Source organism: Amblyomma americanum, chromosome 8 (genome assembly GCF_052857255.1).
Source record: "Amblyomma americanum isolate KBUSLIRL-KWMA chromosome 8, ASM5285725v1, whole genome shotgun sequence".
Lineage (NCBI taxonomy): Eukaryota > Metazoa > Arthropoda > Arachnida > Ixodida > Ixodidae > Amblyomma > Amblyomma americanum.
In genome coordinates, this window is record NC_135504.1 from 126,208,596 (window position 1) to 126,233,446 (window position 24,851).

At 46.1% G+C, this 24,851-nt stretch overlaps 1 protein-coding gene across 2 annotated transcripts; it reads left to right on the plus strand.

The window, feature by feature from the left end:
• The first annotated feature begins 194 nt into the window (after positions 1-194).
• Hrs (Hepatocyte growth factor regulated tyrosine kinase substrate) lies at positions 195-23,710 on the plus strand. 2 transcript variants are annotated; one of them, XM_077635328.1, is made up of 15 exons: positions 195-428; positions 1,648-1,785; positions 1,860-1,935; positions 2,074-2,166; positions 3,754-3,877; positions 6,065-6,186; positions 7,696-7,820; positions 8,530-8,611; positions 9,325-9,426; positions 11,500-11,574; positions 12,502-12,726; positions 14,812-15,028; positions 16,038-16,210; positions 18,406-19,186; positions 22,303-23,710. In XM_077635328.1, the coding sequence occupies exons 4-15, from the start codon at positions 2,140-2,142 to the stop codon at positions 22,467-22,469; spliced, it is 2,220 nt and encodes a 739-aa protein (XP_077491454.1). In that variant the 5' UTR covers positions 195-428; positions 1,648-1,785; positions 1,860-1,935; positions 2,074-2,139; the 3' UTR covers positions 22,470-23,710. The 2 variants fall into 2 exon arrangements, with proteins under 2 accessions (XP_077491454.1, XP_077491453.1); XM_077635327.1 differs by having other exon boundaries at positions 202-428; positions 1,648-1,732.
• Positions 23,711-24,851: the final 1,141 nt, after the last annotated feature.

The following is a 24,851-nucleotide window of genomic DNA, read 5'->3' on the forward strand; positions in this document are numbered from 1 at the left end:
AAGCTACTTTACAGTAGTTTCTTTTTTTTGCTCACGTAAAACATACGGCCTTACATTACTTTTAATTCGCTATTTCTGGTCTTTGCTTTAAAACTATACAGCAAACGTACGAGCTGAAACTAATCAAATATTCTTGTCCGCTAGGTAACGCGTCGGTCAGTCGAGAAACAGGAAGAGAGGCTGTTTTCCGGTTAAAAGGCCATTTGCTGTCACCTGATTGCAGTGCGGCCGCTCCTTGCAGCGTCCAGCAAAGAAAGTGGCATTCCATTCGGCAGTTTAGGGTCGCTTGGAGGCGGACTCAAACCCGTAGAAAACTAAAGAAAAACCTCCGTTCTACATTCTACGTTGTTCGTTCGAGCCGCCCCAGCAGTGCCCCGCGAAATTCGCGATGTTCAGTTGGTCCACGGCGGCTTTCGACAAGCTGTTGGGTGAGCGTGCCTCTTTGCTCGTTTACAGCTACACTTCTCTACGTTCCAGCGTTCTCCGAACCAGCTCTGTTACAGTGCGATGACGTCACTGACTCCTAGTTGCCAGTGCGCTGCGATCCTTGCTTTCTGTAGCGTTGCACGACAGAAGTAGTACCACTGCTTTGGGCTTATCGGTGTTTACGCTCTTGAATAGATACAGTCATCGGCTTCCAGAACCGCATCGGGATATCCTGTACCATCTGTAGCTGCGTGTGTGGCTAGAAGTATGTGCCGACTCTAATCCGGTTGAGTTCAGTTTCTTTCTTGTTTGAACTGAACCGTGCATACTCCGTACAAATAATTTCAGTTCCGCGCTGATACTTGCGTTGCCTGCTTACGTCATTTGTGTGTGATCGTCCGCGTATCCTTATTGCTGCAAGCCCCGTACTGCATGATATGAAGCGATATTTTTTTCTTTTCTCAGCGCTTGTCGCTTGCGGACTGGTTTGCACGCAACAAGTTGTGACGGGGGTTCTTAGTCATATGTTTATTTATTTTATTCACGTTGCCTCACAGGCTCCAAGCATGGAGTATTGTGTGAGGGGGGGATTACATAAATAGGGGTAATAACAGGAGCATGAATGACATGATTATATAATGCTGATTGACTGTTAGTACTCATTAAACAGTAAGAACATCATTATACAATAGTTATTGACGCGCCAGTAATTAGAAAAAATGGCTGTTATTTCGGTCCTAAAAGAAGCTGGATCATGAATGAGCATGAATGACATGATTATATAATGCTGATTGACTGTTAGTACTCATTAAACAGTAAGAACATCATTATACAATAGTTATTGACGCGTCAGTAATTAGAAAAAATGGCTGTTATTTCGGTCCTAAAAGAAGCTGGATCACGAATATTGACGATGTGTTCCGGAAGACCATTCCAGTGAACAATAGCCTGCGGCAAAGCGGATGAATTGAATGCAACGGTTTTACCTGAAAGGCGTTTGAAGCTGAGATGGTTGTTTAAACGGCGCGAGGTGCGGTGAGGTTGGGCAAGAGGGAGAGTCGAAAGATTAGTGCTATAGACTATCTTGTGAAATAAGCAGATTAGGGCAATTAATCTTCGTGATTGCAAGGTACAAAGAGAGAGCGATAATTTAATGTTTGTGACGCTTGAGTGACGGTCATAGTTTCTGGAGATGTTGACGGCTCGTCGCGTGGTTTTCAGACAAGGCTACGAGCCACTTGCTTTTGGAGCCCGACTGGCCTTCCATCATTCAGATATGCGACTGCATTCGCCAGGGAGACGTGCAGTAAGTTCACAGGTTTAATTCCGACGCCCAGACGTTACTTTCAGTACCCAAATGTGAGCACTTCAGTCTTCACTGATAGGTGAATTGCTGTGTGCTTGCTTAAAGCGTTGTCCTGTTTCCGTTGCAGACCAAAGTATGCTATCAGTGCGGTCAAGAAGCGACTGTACACCCGAAACCCACATGTGACACTGTTTGCCCTTCAGGTGATTTGTAAATTTCAATCTGTATTGAGGCAGTTGCTTCTGCTGTGTCCAGTCCTGCCAGTTTCGTGCACAAAAAAAGTGACACCCGTTCAGAACTGCGCAGAATGTGGCCTTGCTGACTGCACGTCTCACTTGCAGGTTTTGGAGTCCTGCGTTAAGAACTGCGGCACCTTGGTTCACAATGAGATTGCCACAAAACCTTTTATGGAAGAGCTGAGAGATCTAGTAAAGGTGAACACAAATTTTCCAAGTCTCCTGCCAAAGTGACTTGCTTTTGTGCATGTCTCGTTGCTTGCATGGTTTTGCTGCAAGCGAGTGGTCTGTGGAAAAAAATGTGTTGGGATTAATTCTGGTCAACAAAGGCGGGAGCTACACATATGCTGGAAAAGGCTATCCAGTTTCTTATTAAATTGTGGCAGCCATATTTCTATTGAGGTGAAATAAGAAAACGCCTGTGTTCTGTGAAATGTCAGCGCACACTAAAGAAAGTCACGTGGCCTAAATTAATCGAGACCCCATCCACTACAGTGTCCCTCATAGCCCGTTTAGTTTATGTCTGAAGAAATGAACTGTCACTCCTTATGAATAGATCTAGTCCAGCTTAATGGCTGCTTCACAACCAGAAATAGGCAGGTATCGCGGGGTGCTGCTGTGTTGATAGACTGCTAAACTGACCAAATAAGCATGCTCACACTGTAAGGCACATTCCGGTTTACTGACTGCATCATCATTAATGGAAACAAGTTTGAATCGAGTGCAGTACATTTAATCTGCTAGCTTGCTTGTGCTCTAACTGCACATGGTAGGAGCAGTTTATTTTGATAAATGCCTCATTTGTTGATGGTATTTTTGTAGTTCTTCCAAAAGTTGGAATAAGCTGTTGTCTGCTGATGGTTTTTGAGGTGATGTGCAATTTCTTCTTGAGAAACTCTGCAGTGACACTTGTTCCTAGGAGGTCGAGACGCCATTTAGAAACGAAATGGAGGATGTGGCAAGCATCTGGCCTTGCTGGTGACAGGTTATGTTTTGCACTTAGAGCCATGAAATATATCTTTTGTCTGTCATTTAGTCAGTGCCACTGACAAATTTTTTATTTATTTTTGATAGAACAGGCAAGGGGCAGTACTTGTAGTGTGCAAAGCTTAAACACAAAGACCAAATTTTCGGTCACATTGTATTTTTCTGTGGAATAGTGCATAAGACTCGGATAGACATGATCGCCGTGTGGTATCTGCCTGTGGCTGGTAAATAATTTTTGATCCAATTTCTTCTCTGAATTTTTTTTTTGTTTCAGTTTCAACAACCAAACTGTAGCTGAGATGTGCGAGAGGACTTGAGGTTACGTGCATTATGAAAAACAGACTGCAGTATACTCGCTGTCTTGTTGTTCTAATTCATTCCAATTTATACACCAGCCTACTAAGAGCTGGAATGAGAATTTATGAACAAGTAGCTATAATACCGCACTTTTTTTTATGGCTCATATGACTTCAAGTCTGCTTACACATCACAGCCTCTGTTCAATTGCTGAAACCAAAGCTATACGAGAGGCGAAATTTAATTATAAATTATTTACAGGGTACAAGCAAATTTCAGGCATGGGATTTATGCTAACGAATGTCATAAGCATCTTTACAAAAAACAAAAAACAAGCCACACTGAAATTTGGTGTCTGCATCTCTAAGCGCAGAAAGGGCAGCGGTTCTCAAAGGCGAGCGTTTGCTGCTTTCTGCAGCACAAACCTCTCTGCTATTTATCCTTATGCTGAGGAGGCATGCCGTTATTCCTCGCTACCCTAACAGTGGGTGCGTTTTGCAGGCTAATACGAACGAGGCAGTGCGGGACAAGGTGCTAGAGCTGGTGCAGGCTTGGGCCCACGCATTCCGCAACGATCCCAACTACAGGGCTGTGCAGGACACTGTCAACTTGATGAAGATGGAGGGTGAGCCACCGATGGTGGACGTCGATTTTCCATTTGTCTTCTTGCCATATGTCTCTGTGCCACTGCCTGTAAAGCCTAATATAGACAATTTTATGACTGGCTGCTGTCGTTCCTGCGCGAGAGGTTCTTTCAGTCCATTTGCAACAGCACTGGCAAAGCTGGAAAATTTTCAGCTTCAGCAGCCTTTGTTAGACTGAAGTACTGTCGGCTGCAAAAGTTTGCGGGATCTGCGATGCGTGGCGGAGTGAAGCGAAACTGCATTGCTGCGCCACCTGCCGTCACAGAGCATGGTGTCGAGGCTCACTGACAGTACTGCTGCCGCAGGCGGGCCGTGAGCCTCGACACCGTGCTCTGTGACGGCAGGTGGCGCAGCAATGCAGTTTCGCTTCACTCCGCCACGCATCGCAGATCCCGCAAACTTTTGTGGCCGACAGTACCTAGGTATTATTAACCAGGCATGTCAAATTAAGTTAAGCTGCGGCTTTTTGTCCTGAGGCCCACTGCTCTTTGAAGCAGAAATCAATCGCTGTCATGGCTGGTAAGATATTTAATTATGACCAACATTTTGTATAACGGTCTGTTGCTTACCAGTCGGCACTATACACTCTAAGCAGGAGTAAAAATGGAGTATGTTCTCTAGTGCACTCACTTTTAGGGGCAGGGCATGCTACCCAAGTCCTGGAGTAAATTTCAGTCACTAAATACTTGGGATGCTTACTCTTGTCAATGGAGGCATATTCCCACTACAAAGCATAGTAACCTGATGCAGTTAACAATGGGAGGAGGCTTTAAAACATGGCACCAGCAGTCTTGAGGTTAGCAAATAAGGGAGATTGAAACCTCGGTTAAAATCTTCGAAACTGCTAGAAGTTCGGCTGTTTTAAAGAGGGAGCTTGTTTCCGTAGTGAACCATATGTATTCCGTATTTTTAATGATGGGAATCTACCCCAGGATTTAGGAAGCTTATCCTGCACTTGAAATGGGTGCACTAGAAGAGTGCTTACTCCCCTTTTCACTCCTATGTAGGGTAACTGGTGTTTAAAGTGTAGGGGTATTCTCATGACATCATGGGTGCCATTTTGGCATCCAGCGCTCAGCTTCAGTTATGCAGGCTGGAGGGGGAGGAGGCGATAATTTATCACAAACTCGCCAGTGCTTTTCGTCGTGATGAATGGACATCAAAATGATGGCTGCTGTGGCTTGAGTGCATACCCCCCATATTTGCGGAAAAATCATAAACTGATCTAAATGTGCGTCATGCACTCTTGTCTTGCAACCAACGTGTCACGGCTTTGGATGTTTTCCAGGAAAGAAAAAGTTTAAAAAATTGTCTCCACCTAACTTTTGATATTGCTACTTATGCATGTGTAGTCTAAAAAAGTAGATTGACAAACTGATTGTGCCACTAAGTGATTCGCTGGAGAAAGGTGACTAGTGTCATGTACTGTTGCAATCGGAAGTTTACGGGACGCGAATGTGTGGGAAAATATTTATTCCGACGCGGTCACGTAATCCAGGCACCTGATATGTGTCAAGATATGAGGGAACGTGCATGCTCTCTCCGCTCGTGACCATACCACGTGTCTGGGTAGCGAGGTAGAGCTTCAATAAACTTTTTTCTATGAACACACATCTCGTATATTTTGATCGCGATAGTACATTTGTTATTTTAAATCTTAACCAAGTGAAATTTGTTTGCTGAAAACCATGATATTGATATTTGGCAGGAAGCTGAAGAATAACATAGCACGAGAGAGGATGATGACATGGCTTAATGATTGGTGAGCCCAGTGTGAGCACTGCAGTCTTGCCACTGCTTGCTTTGTCATCTTCTACACTGTAACCATATTGTGGAAGTTAGCTTGACATCTACATTGGTATGACTGATGTGTACTCTATTGTACATGAGCTAATTAACTTGTTATGGTATGAGGTTATGCCATGAACAGAAGCTGGGCTGGCGGGGAAGTGGTGATTTGTGTATCGGGCAACTTTTTAAGGTGCATTTAATACAAAGCTCCGCGTATTAATTCACTGATTGAGCGTGCTGTAAAATATTTTTCTATTGCGAACATAGCAAAATCCGCTGTACTCTGCTTCGAGATGTGTGTAGCGGGGTTGTAGCACTGCTGAGTAAGCCTTTTTCTCTTTTTTTTTTTTGTAAACCTTTTTGGTTTTTGCAACCAGGGTATAAGTTCCCATACTTGAAGGAGAGCGATGCCATGTTTTCGGCAGACCAGGCTCCCGAGTGGGCGGACGGCGACTGCTGCCATCGGTGCCGTGTGCAGTTCTCCCTCGTCCAGAGAAAGGTACTGCCCGAAGCCACGGACTGTTTGTTGTTTTAATGCAGAATGCACTTAAAGGCTGCTCCTCGAGGTTCCTTATTTATAGAGTATTAGAGCAGAAATGTCCACATTTTGAGCCATTGTGATAAGGAGCTGTACCTAGGGTGTCACAGATGATATCTTCGTAAAGCTCAGTCTAGTGAGCATCCGAAAATATAATTTTTGAACTATTAATTACACTTGCCGTACAGTGATGGGTTTACCAAACTGAGGCAGTAATAATGAAAATGTGCATTTTGAGCACCGTTAGACAGTCACTCATCCGTCAGTCATTATCATCCATCATCCTCCACCATGAAATGCCTTCTGCCCTAGACGTGTGCAATTGGAGAAAATTATACTGAATTTTTTTTTTTAATCAGCATGCGCTGTTTGTTGCCATGGTTTTACAGTGTAGCCAGACAAGGGTATTAAAGGGGCACTGAGGATGAATTGAGATTGCCGTGATAATCATCGAATTATCACTTTCTAAACGACAGACGGGCCACTTCTACTTGAAACCAAGCTTTTATAATCTAGAAAAGGGTGAAAAATTAAAGGCGTGGCTATCACCACCGCCGGCCATTTTCACAGCTAACTGGAGTAACGGGGAGATTCTGTGCTCCACACGGCAGAAAATGAAGGATTACTGTTTTGTTTTCGATGGTGGCACTTTTATCACACAAGGAGAAAAAGAAAATGAAACAAAGGAAGCTCTCAACCTATAGTGCCATCACTGACATCAGGAGCTTGAATTGTACTGGGGGAAACTTTTCCAACTTTATACTTCCAGATTTCGCGGCAGTGAAAGCACCTTGTAGGGGTGAACAAATGTGTATAGAGTCACGAAAGGCTGAATGATCACATTTTAATAAGAAGAAAGTACTGGTGGGATTGTCCTTAGTATTCTTTTAAACATCACATTAGGCATGCTGGCTTATTCTCTGATAAAGAATAGAAGACTCTCTCAGTATTCTTGCTGTGCTGCATTCTTGTTTTGCAACGCAGCGTGGTGTTTGCTTTGGTCAGTGGTCCACATTTTTTTCAAGCACTGCAATTTTTTAGTGTACTTTGCTAAGCACACCCTTGAAGGTATGTGTGGATTGTTAGGTTACACGTGTTATGCATGTTTTTCAATTTTGGTAAGCTACATACCCTTGAAGTTATATATGAATTGTTAAGTTACACGTGTTGTACATGTTTTTCTGCTGGTTTAGTTCTCAGTGGTTTAGGGTTCGATTCTTCAGATTTTTTCAGCAAGAAGCAAAAAAAAATGATCTCAGTGATAACTTTTAAAGGTCAGCTCAGCTCTTGCACTATGGCAGGTACAGTTGGTTAGGTTAACTAGAAAAACTCATAAAAACTTTAAGGATCTTTTGTGCTGTTCTAGGGGAAAATGAAGGTCAAGTGTCCAACTGACCCTTCTTCAGACCCTAGCTCTTGGACATCGTTGTTCTTGCTGAGCCAACATGTCGTGCCTTTGTGTTTCCGTAGCACCACTGCCGCAACTGTGGCCAGATCTTCTGCCAGAAGTGTTCCTCACAGAACGCGCCCATCCCTCGTTTCGGCATCGAGAAAGAAGTGCGTGTCTGCGAGGCCTGCTTTGAGAAGTTGTCGGCGTAAGTGAAGTGCTCCCTTTTTAACATAACCCCTCACCACCGCTACCACCACTTGTGACAGGGGTACTGCTCGTTTGTTGCAAACTGCTGACTAAACACTGAGTAACTAAAATTAGATCTCATAGTCTTAAAGCAATTGTTGACTAGTAGTTTTATAGTTCATTATTTCCTGCACCCACGTGTGCCTAACTAATGCATTTCTTGTATAGGTGGGCCTTGTACATTCTATTCAAATGGGAAGACATAGGCATTTCCTCTAAAAGGGTCAGCAAAAGAGAGACCCTGAAAAATGTAAACTGATAGGCTCTTGTGTAGATCGCAGTTCCCTAGTTTTCCTTATTTTTCCTCTGTCAAACGAAACTGCAGGAATTGGATAAGATCACTGCAGGTGGTTGGAAAGTTCTAGAAGTCATTTGTGGTGCCTGAAACTTTTGGGCATTTGATGTTGTTAAGGTTCACTGCCATAATTCTCAGTCAATAATATCATAGCTCATGTTTCAAAATTTGGGTGTCAAAACGAGCCTTACCATGTTTTGTGTACTTCTTGGCTGCAGCGTTGCTCAAAAAGGAAGGGGGGGGGTAAAGAAACAGTAGTTACAAGAGAGAAATCGCCTTTTTTTTTCTAACAATTTGCATTTTTTTTGCTTGGAAGGATGACCTCTTCAGCTCCTTTCATTTTAGTCTTTATTTGTTTATTTTTGCTCTGTAGTGCAAGCAAGATTCAGGCGGCTAAGGTGTCTCAGAAAGGCAGCGGCTCGGAGCAGTCTTCCCCTAGCCAGACCTCATCTGCGGTGAGTTGCATTGTGAAACTTCTTCACTCTCATTCGCCCATCCTGCAATGATGCATTAGAAATTCAGCTGGCATACAGGGTTTATTCTGCATGTAGCTTGTTGGTCAGCTGCAGCAAGTCCAAGCATCTGCTTCACCAGTAGAAATTCAAAAACAAAAAGCAAATTCTTGCAACTGTGTGTTTCAGGTGCGCTGTCCCAGGTATTTTATACCTGTTAGGCAGTCAGATGGACTGTACTTAACTTAGCAGTTTTAACCCAGCTTCAATAGCTCTCCAAAATTTCAAGACTGGTTTGACCTATTTTGTTTTTTATAGGGCCAACATCAAAGCAGTGGTCAGTATAGTATGAAAAGGTTACAGCTTCCGTTTACAGTTTGGCTTTGTTCCTATGCAATGTTCCACACATTGCATAGGTTTCTGAAAGGCATTGTTTTGCACAGTCGTGTTCTACCCAGACAAACATGTGTGTATCAGGGATGCATGAGTCTATACCTGTACCGCACTGTCAATGGAAACTGTACAGTGGCATTTAGGCTTTCTTTGCTCAATTTATAAAAAGGGGACTTCTATGGTGTGTCAGGGTTCCCCTTTTGTACTCGCCTCTGTTGGGAGCTGTCAGGGCTGTTGGGGAGTTACTTCACAGTGTGCCCACTAAATAAAGCTTGAACTTGGAGAATGTGGTCTCGAAGGAGCGTGCCTTTGATGTTGTGCAGCCTGCTGGCGGAAAATCGGAGCAGGAGCTGCAGGAGGAAGAAGAGCTCCAGCTGGCCCTGGCACTCTCCAAGAGTGAAGTGGAGACCAACCAGCGTTCCACCGTGAGTGGCAACAAGGGTCGTAGAGGTAGCGAACAGTGCTAGAAGTAATGGTAAGGAGAATGGACTCCTGGATTAAGGCGCATTGAATGTAGTTACAGGGGCCAGTGAAGACTTGTAAGGTGGCTAGTTAGGTGAGCTGTACATTAGTCATCTTAAGAAGATGTATAGTAAGAGTAGAGAGCAAGCTTTTAGATGGTTGTCTACATTCTTTCAGGAAAAGTTTTAGCTTGGTTTAAAATTCTCGGGAAGGGGGGGGTTTCACTTAAAATAGCGAAAGATATACTATTCTCTTCACCATTTCAACTGTTTCCACTTATTCAGGCAGCTATGTAGTGTTTTGTTCATGCTTATATCAATCTTAAAGATTGCCATTCTCGAAACACCAGTTTAAGTGATTTCTACAGGCATCACTGCACTTGTGATAGCACAAGCATTGCCCACATGCAGGTACCTGTTGTTTGCTCGGTGAACATATATTTTGAGACTTTCATTTGCTCATCTTAGACATCCCGTGAATGAAGTCATTGTTTGCAGCCACTATTTCAACCATTCAGTGTGCAACAATAGTTTTGTGGTGCAATAATATTTTTTTAACTAGGTTGCTGAGTCATGCAAAAGCACTACCCCATTTCAGTTCTGATTCACCATATTTTGCAGTTTTAGAATTTCTCTTCTTGGTGTATTGAACAACAAGTTATCGTAATGAAAAACGGGGGGGGGGGTTTCCAAATACTGCATTTCATGATGCGTATACAGTCGCCGACCGATTTTTCGGACACGAAGAAACCCTAATAATGGTCCAAATAATCGGAACAGTTCGAAAAATCCATGAAGTATAAAAAAAATCACTTTATTGAGATGAAATCGGCTTAAAAATGTCACTTATTTTACCTTGTGGAAAATTTCTCTTGCTGGCGACGATTTGCGCCTGTATTTGCTCTAAAGTTGTGCTTTCAAAGTGCATGCTAGACAGCAAGGTCACCGCATTTAGTTGGAATACTTCCCACGCTTCTTTGACGGACCCGGCAGGGCCACGTTGTCCACAACCCGAGTGTGCACCACACTGCTCGTCAAGCACACGCAAAGATAAGGCACTTTTCATTCAAAGCGGAGAACTGCCGGACGCAATCGCAAAATGGCGAACAGATGTGACTTCGTGAAGACTGAGCGCCACTCGGTCGACACGGTCAGAGAAACCCAAGTGACGAAACGGCGAATGGTGAACGTATGAGACCCGCCGCAGTGGCTCAGTTGTTAGGGCTCTCGGCTACTGGTCCGGAGTACCAGGGTTGGAACCGGACCGCGGTGGCCGCGTTTCGATGGAGGTGAAACGCAAAGGCGCCCGTGTGCAGTGCGATGTCAGTGCACGTTAAAGATCCCCAGTTGGTCGAATTATTCCGGAGCCCTCCATTACAGCGTCTCTTTCTTCCTTTCTTATCTCAGTCCCTCCTTTATCCCTTCCCTCGGAGATGTGGGATAGCTCCTGCACAATTTCCTTCCCCCAACAACCAATTTTCAACGTATGAGACAAGCGATAACTTCCCGCAACAACGTCAGCAACAAAAGCAAGTTGACGGCGATGACAATCCGGCTGCCACCTAGAAGTGTCAGAGGTCGCAGGGACCTCTACTGGCAGCAATGAGGTACCATGTCTAGCCAATCCAACTGCAGTGTAAATCTACCTCAATCCAAGATGGTGCCTTTTGCGCCAGCGAAAAAACGATAAGATGGCCGATTTTGGCCCATAGGTGACTGAAATTTGTCCGAAAAATCGAACTTTCGGACTTTTGAAGTCTGAAATATTCGTCGCGAATATGTATGCGCTTCTATGGGGTGACTGACGGTGCCACATCGAGGTCCGAAATATCCTACGAGTCCGAATTGTCCGTCGGCTACTGTACCTCGCAAGAATTCTTGTGAACTTCTATGTGCAGTGAAGCTGTGCTTTTTTATCAGAGACCGTGGAGTGTAAAAGATGACAGCGGTTCCTGCTAACGAGGAAATGTTCTGGCTAAGATTCTGGATTGTTTCATCCTCGTGCGCTTCACCTGTGCTTCCTCCTCCGTTTTTCAGCGGAGGTCGTGGCAGCCTGCCAGCACAGTGCAGAACACCACCACGACCAATGCGACGCCTGCATCTGCTGCAGACGTGAGTGCCACGTTCTCTTTCTTTTCACTTGGGACCACATTAATTCCCTTTGGTTGTTTTCCGTGTTGCTGTTGATCGTATAGTAGGGTCCCCTCGTACTTTTATGCTTGTCCTGAAGCACTTGTCATATTGTGAGAGCTTCATGTGAAGTCTGTAGTGATCGTACCGCTGTGACGTGTCAGTTAGGGGGTGCAGCCTTTTTATTTGCTGTGTTGCATCTTTTCTTCTGTTTTCGTGTGCACTTACACTGTTCGACCATCGTGCAAAACCAACTCGCCCAACATTTCATGCGTTATTTGATGTGTTTGGCATCATTACGTACACATGCTTACGTGGCACTGTGTTGGCTTAGCTGTGATGAAATGTCCTATTTACTTGCGCAATTTGCGCGGAGACTTTGTGAACACTTCCTCAAAGACTCTTTAAAGGTCACAACGCAAAATGCATACGGTATATTGGCGCGTAAAAATCAATTCCTCAGCTCGCGCCCCTCACTGGACAAAAAGAGTTGATTTCAAATATAAGTCAGCGCATATCCTCCACCCAGGCCGTGCTCGCACTCCACCCCCCACCCCATTCCTGACCCATGTTTATGTAGTTTCCTGCACAATGGCATGATGGCACATGTGCAGCTTAAAGTAATAAGCCAGCTGTCGGAGACAAATGGAGATACAAGGTGATAAAGCAGCACCCTCGCATGTGGCCCGGCTTAGTAGTGGCAAACAGAGCAGCCAACGGTTTAGTAGTTTCGGATTCTGGCGCGTCCCACCCTTCTGAGATTGCCAGAAGTGTGCTCTGCAGCCGTTCGTGCGAGAAAGCGACCGCTGGCATGAGAGCTAAACTTTCATTTCACACTGCGCGATACATGCTTACAGCTTTGTTTCGAGGCGCATTTCATGAGCAGTCTGTCTTCTAACTGCGAAACAGGCTGGGGACAAGACACTGGACAAGATGCGTCGCAAGGACCTGGCAGATGGGGACCCTGAACTGGCGCGTTACCTGAACCGCGCCTACTGGGAGCAGCGGCAGCAGCAGCAGCAGCAGCAACAGGACGGGGCCGCGGTCGACGGATTGCCGTCGCGGCAGAGCCCCATACCCAGCGCACCAACTTCCACGGGGTCACCATACACCATTCCCCTCAAGAATGCGGAGGTCAGTGGTGGGCTATGCTTGAATGAACTAGTTGTTACTAGCTGCAGTTGTGGCAAGTACTGCTTGGGCATCTTCAAAGGTTTTATGGTGCAGAAGTATTGCGATGTCAGAGGCACGGAATGTGTCAGGGTGTATGAATGCGCCAATTGGTGACAAAGATTAGCTCAAAGGGCATAGCTTTGTTCAGTTAGCAATGCCTCACATGCACTATGTGTAAAACTTTTTTTTCTTTTTTCTGCATGAAATCATTAAAATCTGGCACTGTGGAAAGGATGCCACTGGTGCTAACAACTAAATGTTCGTTTGCTGGCTTGTGATCAATGCATCGCCACGATCGCATGTCAGTGCTTTTTGGTCACATCATTGTACAGCTTTCATTTGGTTTAGTTTATCTTGTACAGTCGACGACCAATTTTTCAGGCTCTCTAGGGGCTGCGAAAACGACTGAAAAATCGGACAGTCCGGGAAATCAAATTTCACAATTTCACTGAGAAAATCACGAACTTATAACGAATATGCCGGAGGAAGGGGTCAGTTGTATTGCACACATTATAAAGCTCCTCGTGACTAAATTTCACCGTGTAACATGTGCACAGACGACGGGCGGCGACCGCTTTCATGAGCTTGGCCTGGCTGTGCTGCCTTCGGCATGTCACCGATGAACGCACGAGTTGGGACAAAGTCTAAACGGGAAAGCGGCCGCTCCACTGTGGGAACTGCGCTGCGCCCACAGTATGATGGGCCCGGAACGAGAACACGAGAATGGCGAAACAACAAGAACCGAGAAACGGCTGGAGCAAGCGCTCCGTCAGCGTTGGCCTTCGCCATTAGGCCTAGCGACTAGAGCCAAAATCGACATCATATCCGGCGATAAACACTCTGCGGTGGCTTATGTATAATGAGGTGTCTTGCCTGTCATCGAAACGCCAGTTGTTTCGCTTTTACAATAGAAAAGTCTGGTTGTGGTGCATTATGCCGCGGATATGCTGACCTTGCTCTGAAATGCACCTCCGTTTCCTCCCACGCCCGCTGTCTCCGTGAGGCCGTACACCTCCCACGCGCTTCGCTGCTACCTCTTTCCGTATTCGAGACGAAAGACTCGGCACAGATGAGTTCCGTGAACTCTGACTACGGTTCAAGTTTGTGCGGCAGAAGACATTCACGAACAGTACGAATTCAAAACCACGCGGGTGCAGTGTGCAGACTCTCGCAGCATTTCAGCATTGCAAGTTAAGAGGCTCCCTTTAAGCTTGAATTTCGTTGTCTGATCAAGTTTTCGATCTCTGCTGCAGTTTGAATTAATGAGGTTCCACTGTACACATTATATGGCGGCTTGGGTACTGGCGGAGAGTGCAAATGAGGTCCGAAGAATCGAGCGGTCAGTTGCGGTGCGTCCGAAATTTCAGGCGCTCTTATACATTGGCTCTATGGGCTATGTCGCGGTGCCTCAAAAAAGTCCGAATAATCAAGTATGCCCGAAAAGTCAGGCGTCCAAATTTGACTGTATTTCATTTTTCCACCAATATTATTCAGTTCATAGCATAAATGCTCAGCTGTTGTGCAGTGCCTGTACCATTCTTTATGGCAGGTTTCACTTCGCTTATGTTATGCAACAAATCTGACTATAAGCTTGTTTGGTGAACACGTGTAGTATGAGAGGAAGCCACGCTTCTATACGAGCATGCATCTGTGGCTCTGTGCAAAAATTTATTCAGCCATTTTTGCTATCTCTTTCTTCGAGGTTTCAATTCTGAAAGACCACTTCTTGTCAAGGACTTCCCAAAGGAGTTCAGTTCTTCCCTCACCAGATTTCATGTCCCCAAGTCTTGTGCTTCCTGCTGTGCCGTCCTGCATGCGTTCAGAGTCGGGCCAGTCAGTCTTTGGCTTTGTGTATGTGTAGGTTTACCAGGAGCCCATGATTTTAAATACATATTTTGGTGAGCAAAAAAAGATAAAATTAGTGCAGTTAGCTTCCCTTTTTTTTTCTCTCTGCTTGCTTGCTTCATTGAATTATTAACCACTGTGCTGCTAGTTTCTGTGCTGTACCCTGATGATGTAGCACTGTGGCTGGCATTGCTATTCCAGAAAGTGGATGGCATCGCTGGCGAGGCGGACTCCCAGCTGGAGGAGTTTGTCACCCAGCTTCGTTCCACGCTGGAAGTGTTTGTCAACCGGCTGCAGAGCAACGCGGCTCGTGGGCGGCCCGTGGGCAACGACTCATACGTGCAGAGCCTCTTCCTGAGTGTCAGCAACATGCACTCGCAGCTGCTGCACCACCTGCAGCAGCAGGAGGACCTGCGCGGTGAGCACACCTCTGTGCTGTGCTGCGCATTCACTTTTGCAGCCAGAGCTGTTAATCAGAGGAACAACCTGATGCATGGCAGTAGCATAGACGTCCGTGTAGTGAAGGAGTATGGGAGGGTGTGATAGTTGTTATGCTGTGCATGTGTGTGTGAGAGGGAATACAGAGGCGCAGTACGGAGGGTGGCGCTGCAGTATGACGCAAGAGGGCATGCACCGACAGCCGGTGTGGATTGGTGGGGGGGTGTTGTTATGTAGCACAGTATAACCAGTATGACCGCTATGTCTGGGTTCTCACATTGCACTGCATAGCCAGGCACATATCCAGAAATTTTTTTTCGGGAGGGGCCCAAGGCAATTTATTGATCTTCAGAAGGTGATTGGAGGGGGACCTCTCCTTGGATACTTGCCTGAGCATAGCATATTTATGTTCATCACTTTTTCTTTTTATTCCTTCTCTCGCTATGGAATGACTGCTGTGTGTGCCAGTACCAACAAAAGTAGTTTTATTGTAAATTTCCCTTTAAAGGGGTTCAATATAGAATTCCAATCACCAACATAGGGTATAATTAAGGGCGCCCATGTCCTCTCTCGGTCTTTGCAATGCTGTTGTCTGTGTACCCCTCTGAAGGTTAGCTGAAGTGCTGATCTGTATTCGTTCAGCAAAGCTTTTCCCATTCGTAATTTTCATTCCTTCTGTGACCTCTTTGACCTCAGGCGCTGCTAAAAAAATGGCAGCTATAACTTGTTTTCTCTACGTACAGTATAGCCATTCAGCATGTTTCAGTTGCAGTCATTGAGTGAGGTATCGATCCATTGTGTATGAAACAGTATGGGGTGAAAGATTGGAATTCACAAACTTCAAAAGTGTTTTACGTTGCAAAATTGCTTTCTTTTTGCATTTTTTTATTCTTCCCAAATACCTGTGCTCTTTGTGTCATCAGAGGACATTGGGATATGAAGTCACTCACTGTAAACAGAGCTCATCTCTGTGTCATCGTCGTGTGCAGAGTACTACGAAGGCCTGCAGGACAAGCTGGCCCAGATCCGAGATGCGAGGGCAGCCCTGGATGCGCTGCGGGACGAACACCGCGAACAGTTGCGGCGGGAGGCTGATGAAGCTGAGCGGCAGCGCCAGATTCAGATGGCTCAGAAGCTGCACATCATGCGACAGAAGAAGCAGGTGGGGTGACAACACACATGCAATGCTTCAGCAGCATGGGCACACTGTTTGAGCTCGTAGTACTCCTGCTGTATCTTCACGCCCGGTTTACCCTATGATCTGAGCTGTAATACCTTCATAACAGTTGATGCTTGAGGCAGTTGTGTAACTACAGAAAACAGCAGGTGTAGAAACAGCAATGAATTGCAATGAATTGCAAACACCTGAACACAGCTACATTTGGACCTTGTTACAGTGAACAGGTAAAAAGTCGCAAAACGGTTCGATAGAGCCGGAATTTGTGGTATAAAATATTGTCAAGAACACACACAAGAGCAGCTCAGTTTAGTTGGTGAAGGGGCCACGACTCAGGTGATTCTTCCTAGAGATACAGGGAAACCTCCCAGGTTGTAGCAACGTTTCAAGGGTGCTTGCGACGATGCTGGAGGCTGCAAAAAAAAAAAAAAAAACGAGCACGTTAGGCTGGCTTTCCCACACAGCACCGCCAGTACGCAAAGGCCGCAAACTAAGCGCCAGCTAAGTTGGCTTTCCCTCATTGCAGCCGTGTCGCATGGAAAATGATATTTCAGAATGAAAGCTGCAAGGCTACAATCGTCCACGTCGATGCTTCTCGGTGCACTGTTGACGGGTGCGAGAGGGGTGAACGTGTGCTGATCGTTGGGCTAGGAACCCTCTTTGTTGTACTGAGGTTCTAGCCAGTGTAGTTCCAAAACTTCAGTGCTGGAGGATGAACAAACAAGAACATACTAGCTGTTTTCAGATTTCCTTTCATTGCACCGGTTGACTTTACCTGAAATTTGTACATTTCAGTGGCGTTACAGTTGCTAGTTGAGCTGAGCTCTTCATGATTCGTTACGTTTTTGTGTATATGTCAGTTATTCTACTTTGAAATTCCGCAAGCAATTCAAGCATCAAATGTCGCACCAACTAGCCTGCATTCAGCTATTGTTCTCTGAACAGCAATGCCGCTGTATGCACTGATGAAATGGAACTTGCATATGGATGCCCGTCGCTGCTACTCTGAGTGCATTGCACCATTTACAGCTGATATCTGGGCCTACCTACCAGGCATATTTTGTGTACGTGGTACATAACTTGATTCCAAATTCCACCACGCTTGGCACTTGCAAAGTAGCAGCGCTGTGTAAAAATACGCAGCATTACACGGCTGTACTTTGTTGTAGGCTGCTTTTCTGTGAGGAGGCTTTCAGAATGCACGATGTCACTTTACTTTGCTTCTCTTGTTAGTTTGGGTAAGCAAGAACAGGTTCTTCAGCTTTTTTTTTTACATTGAAGTTATCAGCTTATCTCTTTTAGGGCCACAGAAATGGAATTCGTGTTCCAGTTTTTATCCGAGGTGAACGAATTGTTCACAGAATGCTTTTACTGGCTAAAGCAGCCAAGGAAGCAGTTGCAGTCGGTTATATACATGGATAACCTCGCTGTTTCATGAACTGTGTTTCTCTTTACATTGGGATTAGTGACATACTAAGTGCAGTTGCACAAGCTTTTTTTATTTCTTGGCTAGACATGTGCGCTATTTGCAAGAAGGGCAATGCTTCAGTGAAGTCATTCACCATTGGCTGCACAAGACATTCATGTGGCTGTGCTTGCTCTGATATTTTGGTATGCATTGCAGAATGTCTTGACTTCTTAACACATTGTGGGTTTCTCTCGCTGCAGTCAGTGTGGTTCGAAGCTGTTTGTGTAAGTGGACACTTACAGTACTTAAGGCATTCCGTCATGGCCTTGCATGTCTTACGTGGGTATATTGACTTTTCACGGATCTCATTTTTCTGGGAATTGGTATAAACTGGACTGGTACAAGGTTTAAAGGCTCTAAGTGTTTCAAAACAAGGCTTTAGGAACTGGTTCTTTGTCATGTCACTGAAAGAAGTCAGTTGAAAAACTCGGGAATTTTGTGGCACTGCCAGCTGGCAAAAATTGGGGTGTACTGCGCTTGTCTGCGCCTTCAAAGCTTAAAGGTTAGATTTAGCACAGTTCTATGTGGCATTGACAGAAGATTCACTTCTTTTGATTGTCCAGGATGTTCATTGGAAACACTTTCCACTTGCTCATCCTGGAAGAATGTTTCTCAGGTTATTGCCAGTAAAACGGTGTTCCAAGAAACCCATTTTCTTATTGCCGAGACACGATCTTTCACCAGTGTTTGTATGTGCGACCTGTCCTTGCAGGAGTACTTGCAGTACCAGCACCAGCTCGCCCTTCAGCGGATGCAAGAGCAGGAGCGGGAGCTCCAGATGCGGCACGAGCTGCAGAAGCAGTACCACCACGGCGGTGCCGGATTCCCGAACCAGCCACCACCAGGGATGCCGCCACCCGCAGGCATGCCACCGCACTCCGTCGGCATGGCACCATCGCAGCAGCCGCCACCCGTCGGCATGGGGGCACCACAGGAGCCCCAGATGCACCTCCCGCCGCAACTTCACGGAGGGCCAATGCCACCGGTACCAGGCCAGATGATGCCACCCCCTCAAGGTCACCCCATTCCACACCAACCGGGCATGCCTCCTTCCATGTCCACAGCACAGGGACACACCATTTTACCACCACCGGGACACTCCATACCACAGCAGCACGGCACGCCCGTGACAGTACCCGGACAGCACGGGGTCCCACCTCAGGGACACGCAATGCCGCCTCAGGGACAGGTGATGCCGCCGCAGGGCCACACGATGCCGCCGCAGGGACACCTCTCGATGCACTCGCTGCCACCGCAGTCGGGCCCGATGTCGATGCCCTCACAGATGCCGCCGCAGCAGGCAAGACCACCTCCAGTGCACATGCCGGTGGCGCCGCCGCCGTACCGGTCACCGACCCATGCGGCACCAGGTGCCGTGCCGTACATGATGGGGACGGCACCACCGCACGCCATGATGGGGCAGTATGGCCCCGTGAGCATGCCTGGTCCCATGGGGCTTCCCATGGACTTCCAGGCATACAGCATGCAGCAAGGTAAGCCCATGCGTCTTGGGTGTGAGTTGCATATAGATGGCGTGCTGCAAGTGGCTCTGTCTCCTGGGCACCTATGTTAAGTGCGGAGATGGAAGAGCATCTCTTGCCCTCCGGCTGCCTGTGACACCTTCCCCTGAAAAGAGTGCTGGGACCCAGAAACGCCATAAAGAAAAAAAACTACAGCGGATTCAGTTTACTTGGCCAAATGTTAAGTATGTGCACCAGCACGTCGCGTTTCATTGGTTCGGGGCAAGGGTTTCAAGGCCCAGCCATATTTATTTTATTTCTGCAGGTCTAGCTGGCTTCAGACAATGGGTTTTTTTAGAGATTGAAAGCCTTAGTGCCAGTGCACTAAAAAAGGCGAGACATTGCTGACAAAACAGCAGTTTTATGAAATGCGCATTTATCACCTGATTGACAGTGTGAATACAGTTAAAACTCGATTTAACGAAGTTGAGGGGAGCCGTGAATTATTTCGTTAAATCGAGAACTTCGTTAAATTGAATGAGGCATTTCTTGGGCACATAATTCAGTACATTCGATTACAGTAAAACCTCGTTAAAACGTACCCGCTTAAACAGTACTTTCGTTTTAAAAGTAGTAAAGTCAAGTCCCCGACTGAGCACCCATTGAACATAATGCATTTTGCATCCGCATAAACCGTACCAGCTTATCGCGGTCGTATCGGTTAGCACGTACCATTTTCACTTTTCGTCGCACTCGCGCGTGACGAATTCACGCCGGTAGCACCGACCCAAAGGGCGGTTCGGCTAGCGGCGCAACAATCTTCCCTAAATACCGCCGACGGGACGGCAAGCCACACAGCTAATGACAAATTGGCGCCAAAGTTGGTAATCATACAACTAGCGCAATCTTTGGGGGTCCGTATGGTCATCGTCATGACCCCCCGCGCTACTTTCGAGTGGGTAGCGCCAACACCACGACCGGCGCCACTAGCGCGTATGAAAAGAAACAACAAAAATTCTTACTCGACAAGAAAGGCCCGAGGGGACTACAAATTTATTTTCCGCCAAAGAAGTCGGTGATCTTTGCCTGCGTGCGCTTTGTGAGCAACGGCCGCACCGATTTCTCGTAGGTCTGAAGTGCGTCCAGCGCGTCTTCCATCCCCTCGTGTGCGCCGGCAAAATGTCGCAGCAGATCGAGAGCATCCATCACCTGGCCTGGTGTCGGCACGGGAGCTTCGGCACCTGCAGGGTCGTCGGCAGCGTCTTCAGCCGTCACTCCCTCCACGCTTCCTACAAGCCGCAACATATCGGCATCAGTCAAAACTTCCGTTGTGACTGCGTTTGCGTCGGCGTTCACGTAGTCTGAGAAACTTATGCCTGTGGGCACTTCATCCACTGAGCGAAGGTGTTCCCAGGCATCTTCATCCTCGTGCACGGCGCTCGCGCAGTCCGGACCAGCTTCGGCAGTTTCAGGGCCTAGTGTACCGAAACCGGCAGTCCTGAAGCAGTTGACAATTATCGACGGCCTCAATGCTCTCCAAGCCGCCGCCACCATCTCAACCGCCATAAAAATATCTATTTTCGTCTCGCGCTTCAGCTCCAGGTTGAGGAGAACTCTGTCGACGACTCGACGCTTGTATGCGCACTTCACGCTATTAATTATCCCTTGATCCAAGGGCTGAACCACGGACGTTGCGTTTGGGGGGAAGTAGCGGGGCTCCACGCTGGTCAGCTCGACCTCTGCAACGTAGTGGGCCGTGCAGTTATCCAGCAACAGGCACACTTTCCTTTTCTGGCGACACATGTCGCTGTCAAATTCCTTCAGCCATGTAGCGAAAATGGCACGCGACATCCACGCCTTTGAATTGGCAACGTACTTCACAGGAAGCTTTTTGGTGCCTTTAAAACAACACAGAGCACAACACACAAACACACAAAAAAAAAACACGTGAACTGCAAAGCGCCATCTATGAAATGTGGCACGAAACTTTTTTACTGCTGGCGCCATCTCGTGAGCTCGACTCAAAATTAAAACTCGTTTTGCGCCACGCAGTTTGAAAAAAGCGACGGGATGAAGATGCTCCGCGCTGTTACCGCTGACTCGCAATCAATAAATTTTGGGGTGCTGTGTACAAAATAGACCAAAAATTAACACTTTTTCACCTTTATTTTTCGAAAAAAGGTTCGTTAAATCGGGACAGATCACGGAATCGGTTTCGTTATTTCGGGTTAGTCAAAGCATTGAACCCTATGGGCGTCTGAGGGGGAATTAGGATACCTTCGTTAAATCGAGATTTTCGTTAAATTGGGTTTCGTTAAATCGAGTTTTGACTGTATAGTCTATTGTCTAGTAGCCTTTATGAAAGCATGCCTGATTATTTGGTTGATTAAAGTCTAACGTTTTCCTTACTCTTAGCAATTACCTTAGTAAATACCTTGTAGACAACAGATGGCAAGTTTACCATCTGTAATTTTTAAATCCTTGACGTCCCCTTCCTTATGGATTCAGATGATATCAGTGTTCTTCCAAGATTCCGGTACGATCTAGGTGATAAGGCATTGCGTATACACAGTGGCCATCTTTTCTAGCACAATCTCCCCTCCGTCCTGCAACAGATCTGTCGTTACCTGATCCTCATCATCTGCTTTCCCTCTTTGCATTGCTCCTAAGGCTTTCTTCACTTCCTCTTTTGTTCTTAGCAGGATGTCCCATTGCTATGCACTATTGCTTCTCTCATTATCCCGATTACTGTTTGAGTATTGTTTATAGTATGCTTCTAATGGGATTAGATGTCTTGTTATAGGCAATGGCCAATACCAGTATCTACAGCTGCTTTTCCGCAAAACAGGCTAGGCCTGGCTGCTCCCTGCGAACAGTGCACTGCTAGTTAACACAGGGGCAGCATGTCGCTTCAGGAACCACGCCGCTAGTGTGGGTGGACCGTGTTCTTGCTTGGCAACTGCAGACAAGCTTATCTGTTGCCATGTTTCATGTATGGAATTATCATTATATATCAAACTATTTCACAACCCCTTTCACTGTATCCGAGATCAGCTGTACTAGTAAATACAGGAAATCTTTTGTTGGTGACACTCAAAGTGGCCGTTGCAGTTGGCACAAAGAATTCTTCTCTCCTTGCCCCTCTACAGCTATGCCGATGGGTGTGCCCATGATGCACGGCATGCCGCCCCAAGAGAACCCAGCCTCCCCACCGCAGCACCATCGTCCGCCAACCAGCAGTCCGTCAGCAGAGTCCAACACCGCTGCCCCGGCCGCTCCGCCAGTGCAGGAGGCTGCCCTCATAAGCTTTGACTGAGCGCAAACCATCATCAGGCACTTCAGTCCGTAACAGTCTTAATTGCTTGTGGTCAAGAGAAAGCTTTCTACTTTGTGGCGAGAGAGAGACAGACTCAGTTGGGCCAGTTTGAAGTGCGGTTGTACAGTCTGAGCTTTGTAGGATGTCTGTTTGTGCGTATATTTCGCGTTGCTTAACTGAGAATTGATGCTTTTTGTCATTCTTCTTCGACAAGATGGGCATTGCTGGTCGATGTCTGCAACGGTGAAAGAGGGAGTGGCGAAAGCCTTGGGCATGGAGCAGAATCGTAGATTTTTGGAATTTTTTTTATTTTGAGGGGGAATCAAGGCTATACGATTGTAGTGCTGGGCACATTTCATGCCACAGTCAGACCGTAGGCAGCAGCACACACTGCAGGCTACAAGGCAGGCTGCAAGTCTCCTGTAACATGTAGTTTGCTGGTTGTGTTTAACCAGTGGACAGGCTGCTGTCTGCCAGGAGGCATTAACTGCTACTACCCCTGCTGAATCAGCAGTGTATCAGTGGATGTTCTTTCTGCTGGCAGATTGCTAGGCTTGAGAGCAGTGAAGAACCCATTACAGCAGCATGAAGGAGCTGGAAAATCATTATTTTAACTGATTAACTGACAATAACAGAGCATGCCTGTCGCCGCTGCTAGTTGGCTTTCAGACGTTTTTATTACTGAGGCTCTTAAATTTTGCCTTGGTGTTTCTTGCATTTTGTACAGGCAGTTTGGAAAAAACTTGATTTCTTTTAAATTTCTTTGCCTTAATGCCCACTAGCGCCAATTTCACTGGCAACTTGCTCGCAGTCTAATCTTTGTTCAATACAGCAGCTGTTCGGACCTCGCACATTATTAAACTGTGCACTGCTGGCTTGTTAACCCTGCTCTTATAGTTGAATATTACATGATTAAAAAGCTCTTGCTACAGAGATAAACAAAAATAACCTGGCTGTTAAGCACAGGAGTCGGTTGCCCCTCTGCAAGCACAGCTTCTCTTCACTAGTTTGTTTCATGCCCAAAAAATGCTTTCTTATTTTCCAAGCACAGCTGTTCATGTGACTGTCTCCTTGATTTGTGTTTAGTCACTTGCTTCAATGATGCTTTTCAAATTTTCAAAGAACAATTAAATGGTGTAATGGCAATATTTGTAAGTATATAGATATGTATATCGGAGCTGCTTTATTTCTGCTGTGTACATTGATACAACTCGTATAATAAAGGCTTTTCCTTATGATAACCCTTCCCAATGCTTCGACTTACTCTTTGTAGCACATCAATTGGGTCAATTCAAAAACTGTCAAATATTGCTAAAGTTGAAAATATGTAGAAAATTTGTGAATTTTTTACCTCCTAAAGCTGCATGTGGACTGTGAGAGACACTGTAGTCAACGACATTTCGTCGCCAAAATGGCTTAACGGCTGAGGCCATGTTTTGATGGAGGTGAAATACAAAAACTCCACGTGCTGTGCAATGTCGGCACACATTGTAGACCCCCAACCAGTCTAAATTAATCCGGAGCCCTCCACAATGATGTGTTGGTTTGGGATTTTAAACTCCACAATTCACAATTTTTTTTTAAGGACATGCATGGGGAAATCATTTTTGAAAATGAAATTCATAATTTCCTACACATTGCACACATATTTAGTTACTGCACACAAACAGTAATGATAGGATACTGAATTTCACGACAAGGACCTCTTACGTGGATGTTCTTGCATTTAGCCTCTATCTGCTCACTACAAATGGGTAATCGACAGTCAGCCTTCCAGTTACTTCCGTACTATCATGTGGCTGAATAAAGCTGGCAGGTGAACACCGTGAAGAGAAAAAAGCAGGTTAGAAAAAAAAACATTCCATTCGGACCACCTGTATCATTAACAGATTGGTAATTGACCACTTATTTAATTTAATTGGTTTTTGGGGAAAGGAAATGGCGCAGTATCTGTCTCATATATCATTGGACACCTGAACCGCGCTGTAAGGGAAGGGATAAGGGAGCGGGTGAAAGAAGAAAGGAAGAAAGAGGTGGCGTAGTGGAGAGCTCCGGAATAATTTCGACCACCTGGGGATCTTTAACATGCACTGACATCACACAGCACACGGGCGCCTTGGCGTTTTTCCTCCATAAAAACGCAGCCGCCGCGGTTGGGTTCGAACCCGGGAACTCCGGATCAGTAGTCGAGCGCCCTAACCACTGAGCCACTGCGGCGGGTTTGACCACTTATCAATTTGAAAAATACTTTCGTTAATGTGGCACACATTACGCTATTTACACTATTACAGCTGGACCTATCTTTTTAATTTGGAAATCCGAAGTGGGGGCGTCGACTTACAATCGAAACCAAAGCATGACACCATAAATAAAGGGAAGACA

What these genes read in the sequence shown, in the direction of transcription:
- Hrs (XM_077635327.1), top strand. Translation starts at nt 389, where the DNA reads ATGTTCAGTTGGTCCACGGCGGCTTTCGACAAGCTGTTGG. An exon ending in TGCTTTGAGAAGTTGTCGGC is followed by an intron (nt 7,821 to 8,529) that starts GTAAGTGAAGTG and finishes TTTGCTCTGTAG; the next exon opens with TGCAAGCAAGATTCAGGCGG. An exon ending in AGACCAACCAGCGTTCCACC is followed by an intron (nt 9,427 to 11,499) that starts GTGAGTGGCAAC and finishes TCCGTTTTTCAG; the next exon opens with CGGAGGTCGTGGCAGCCTGC.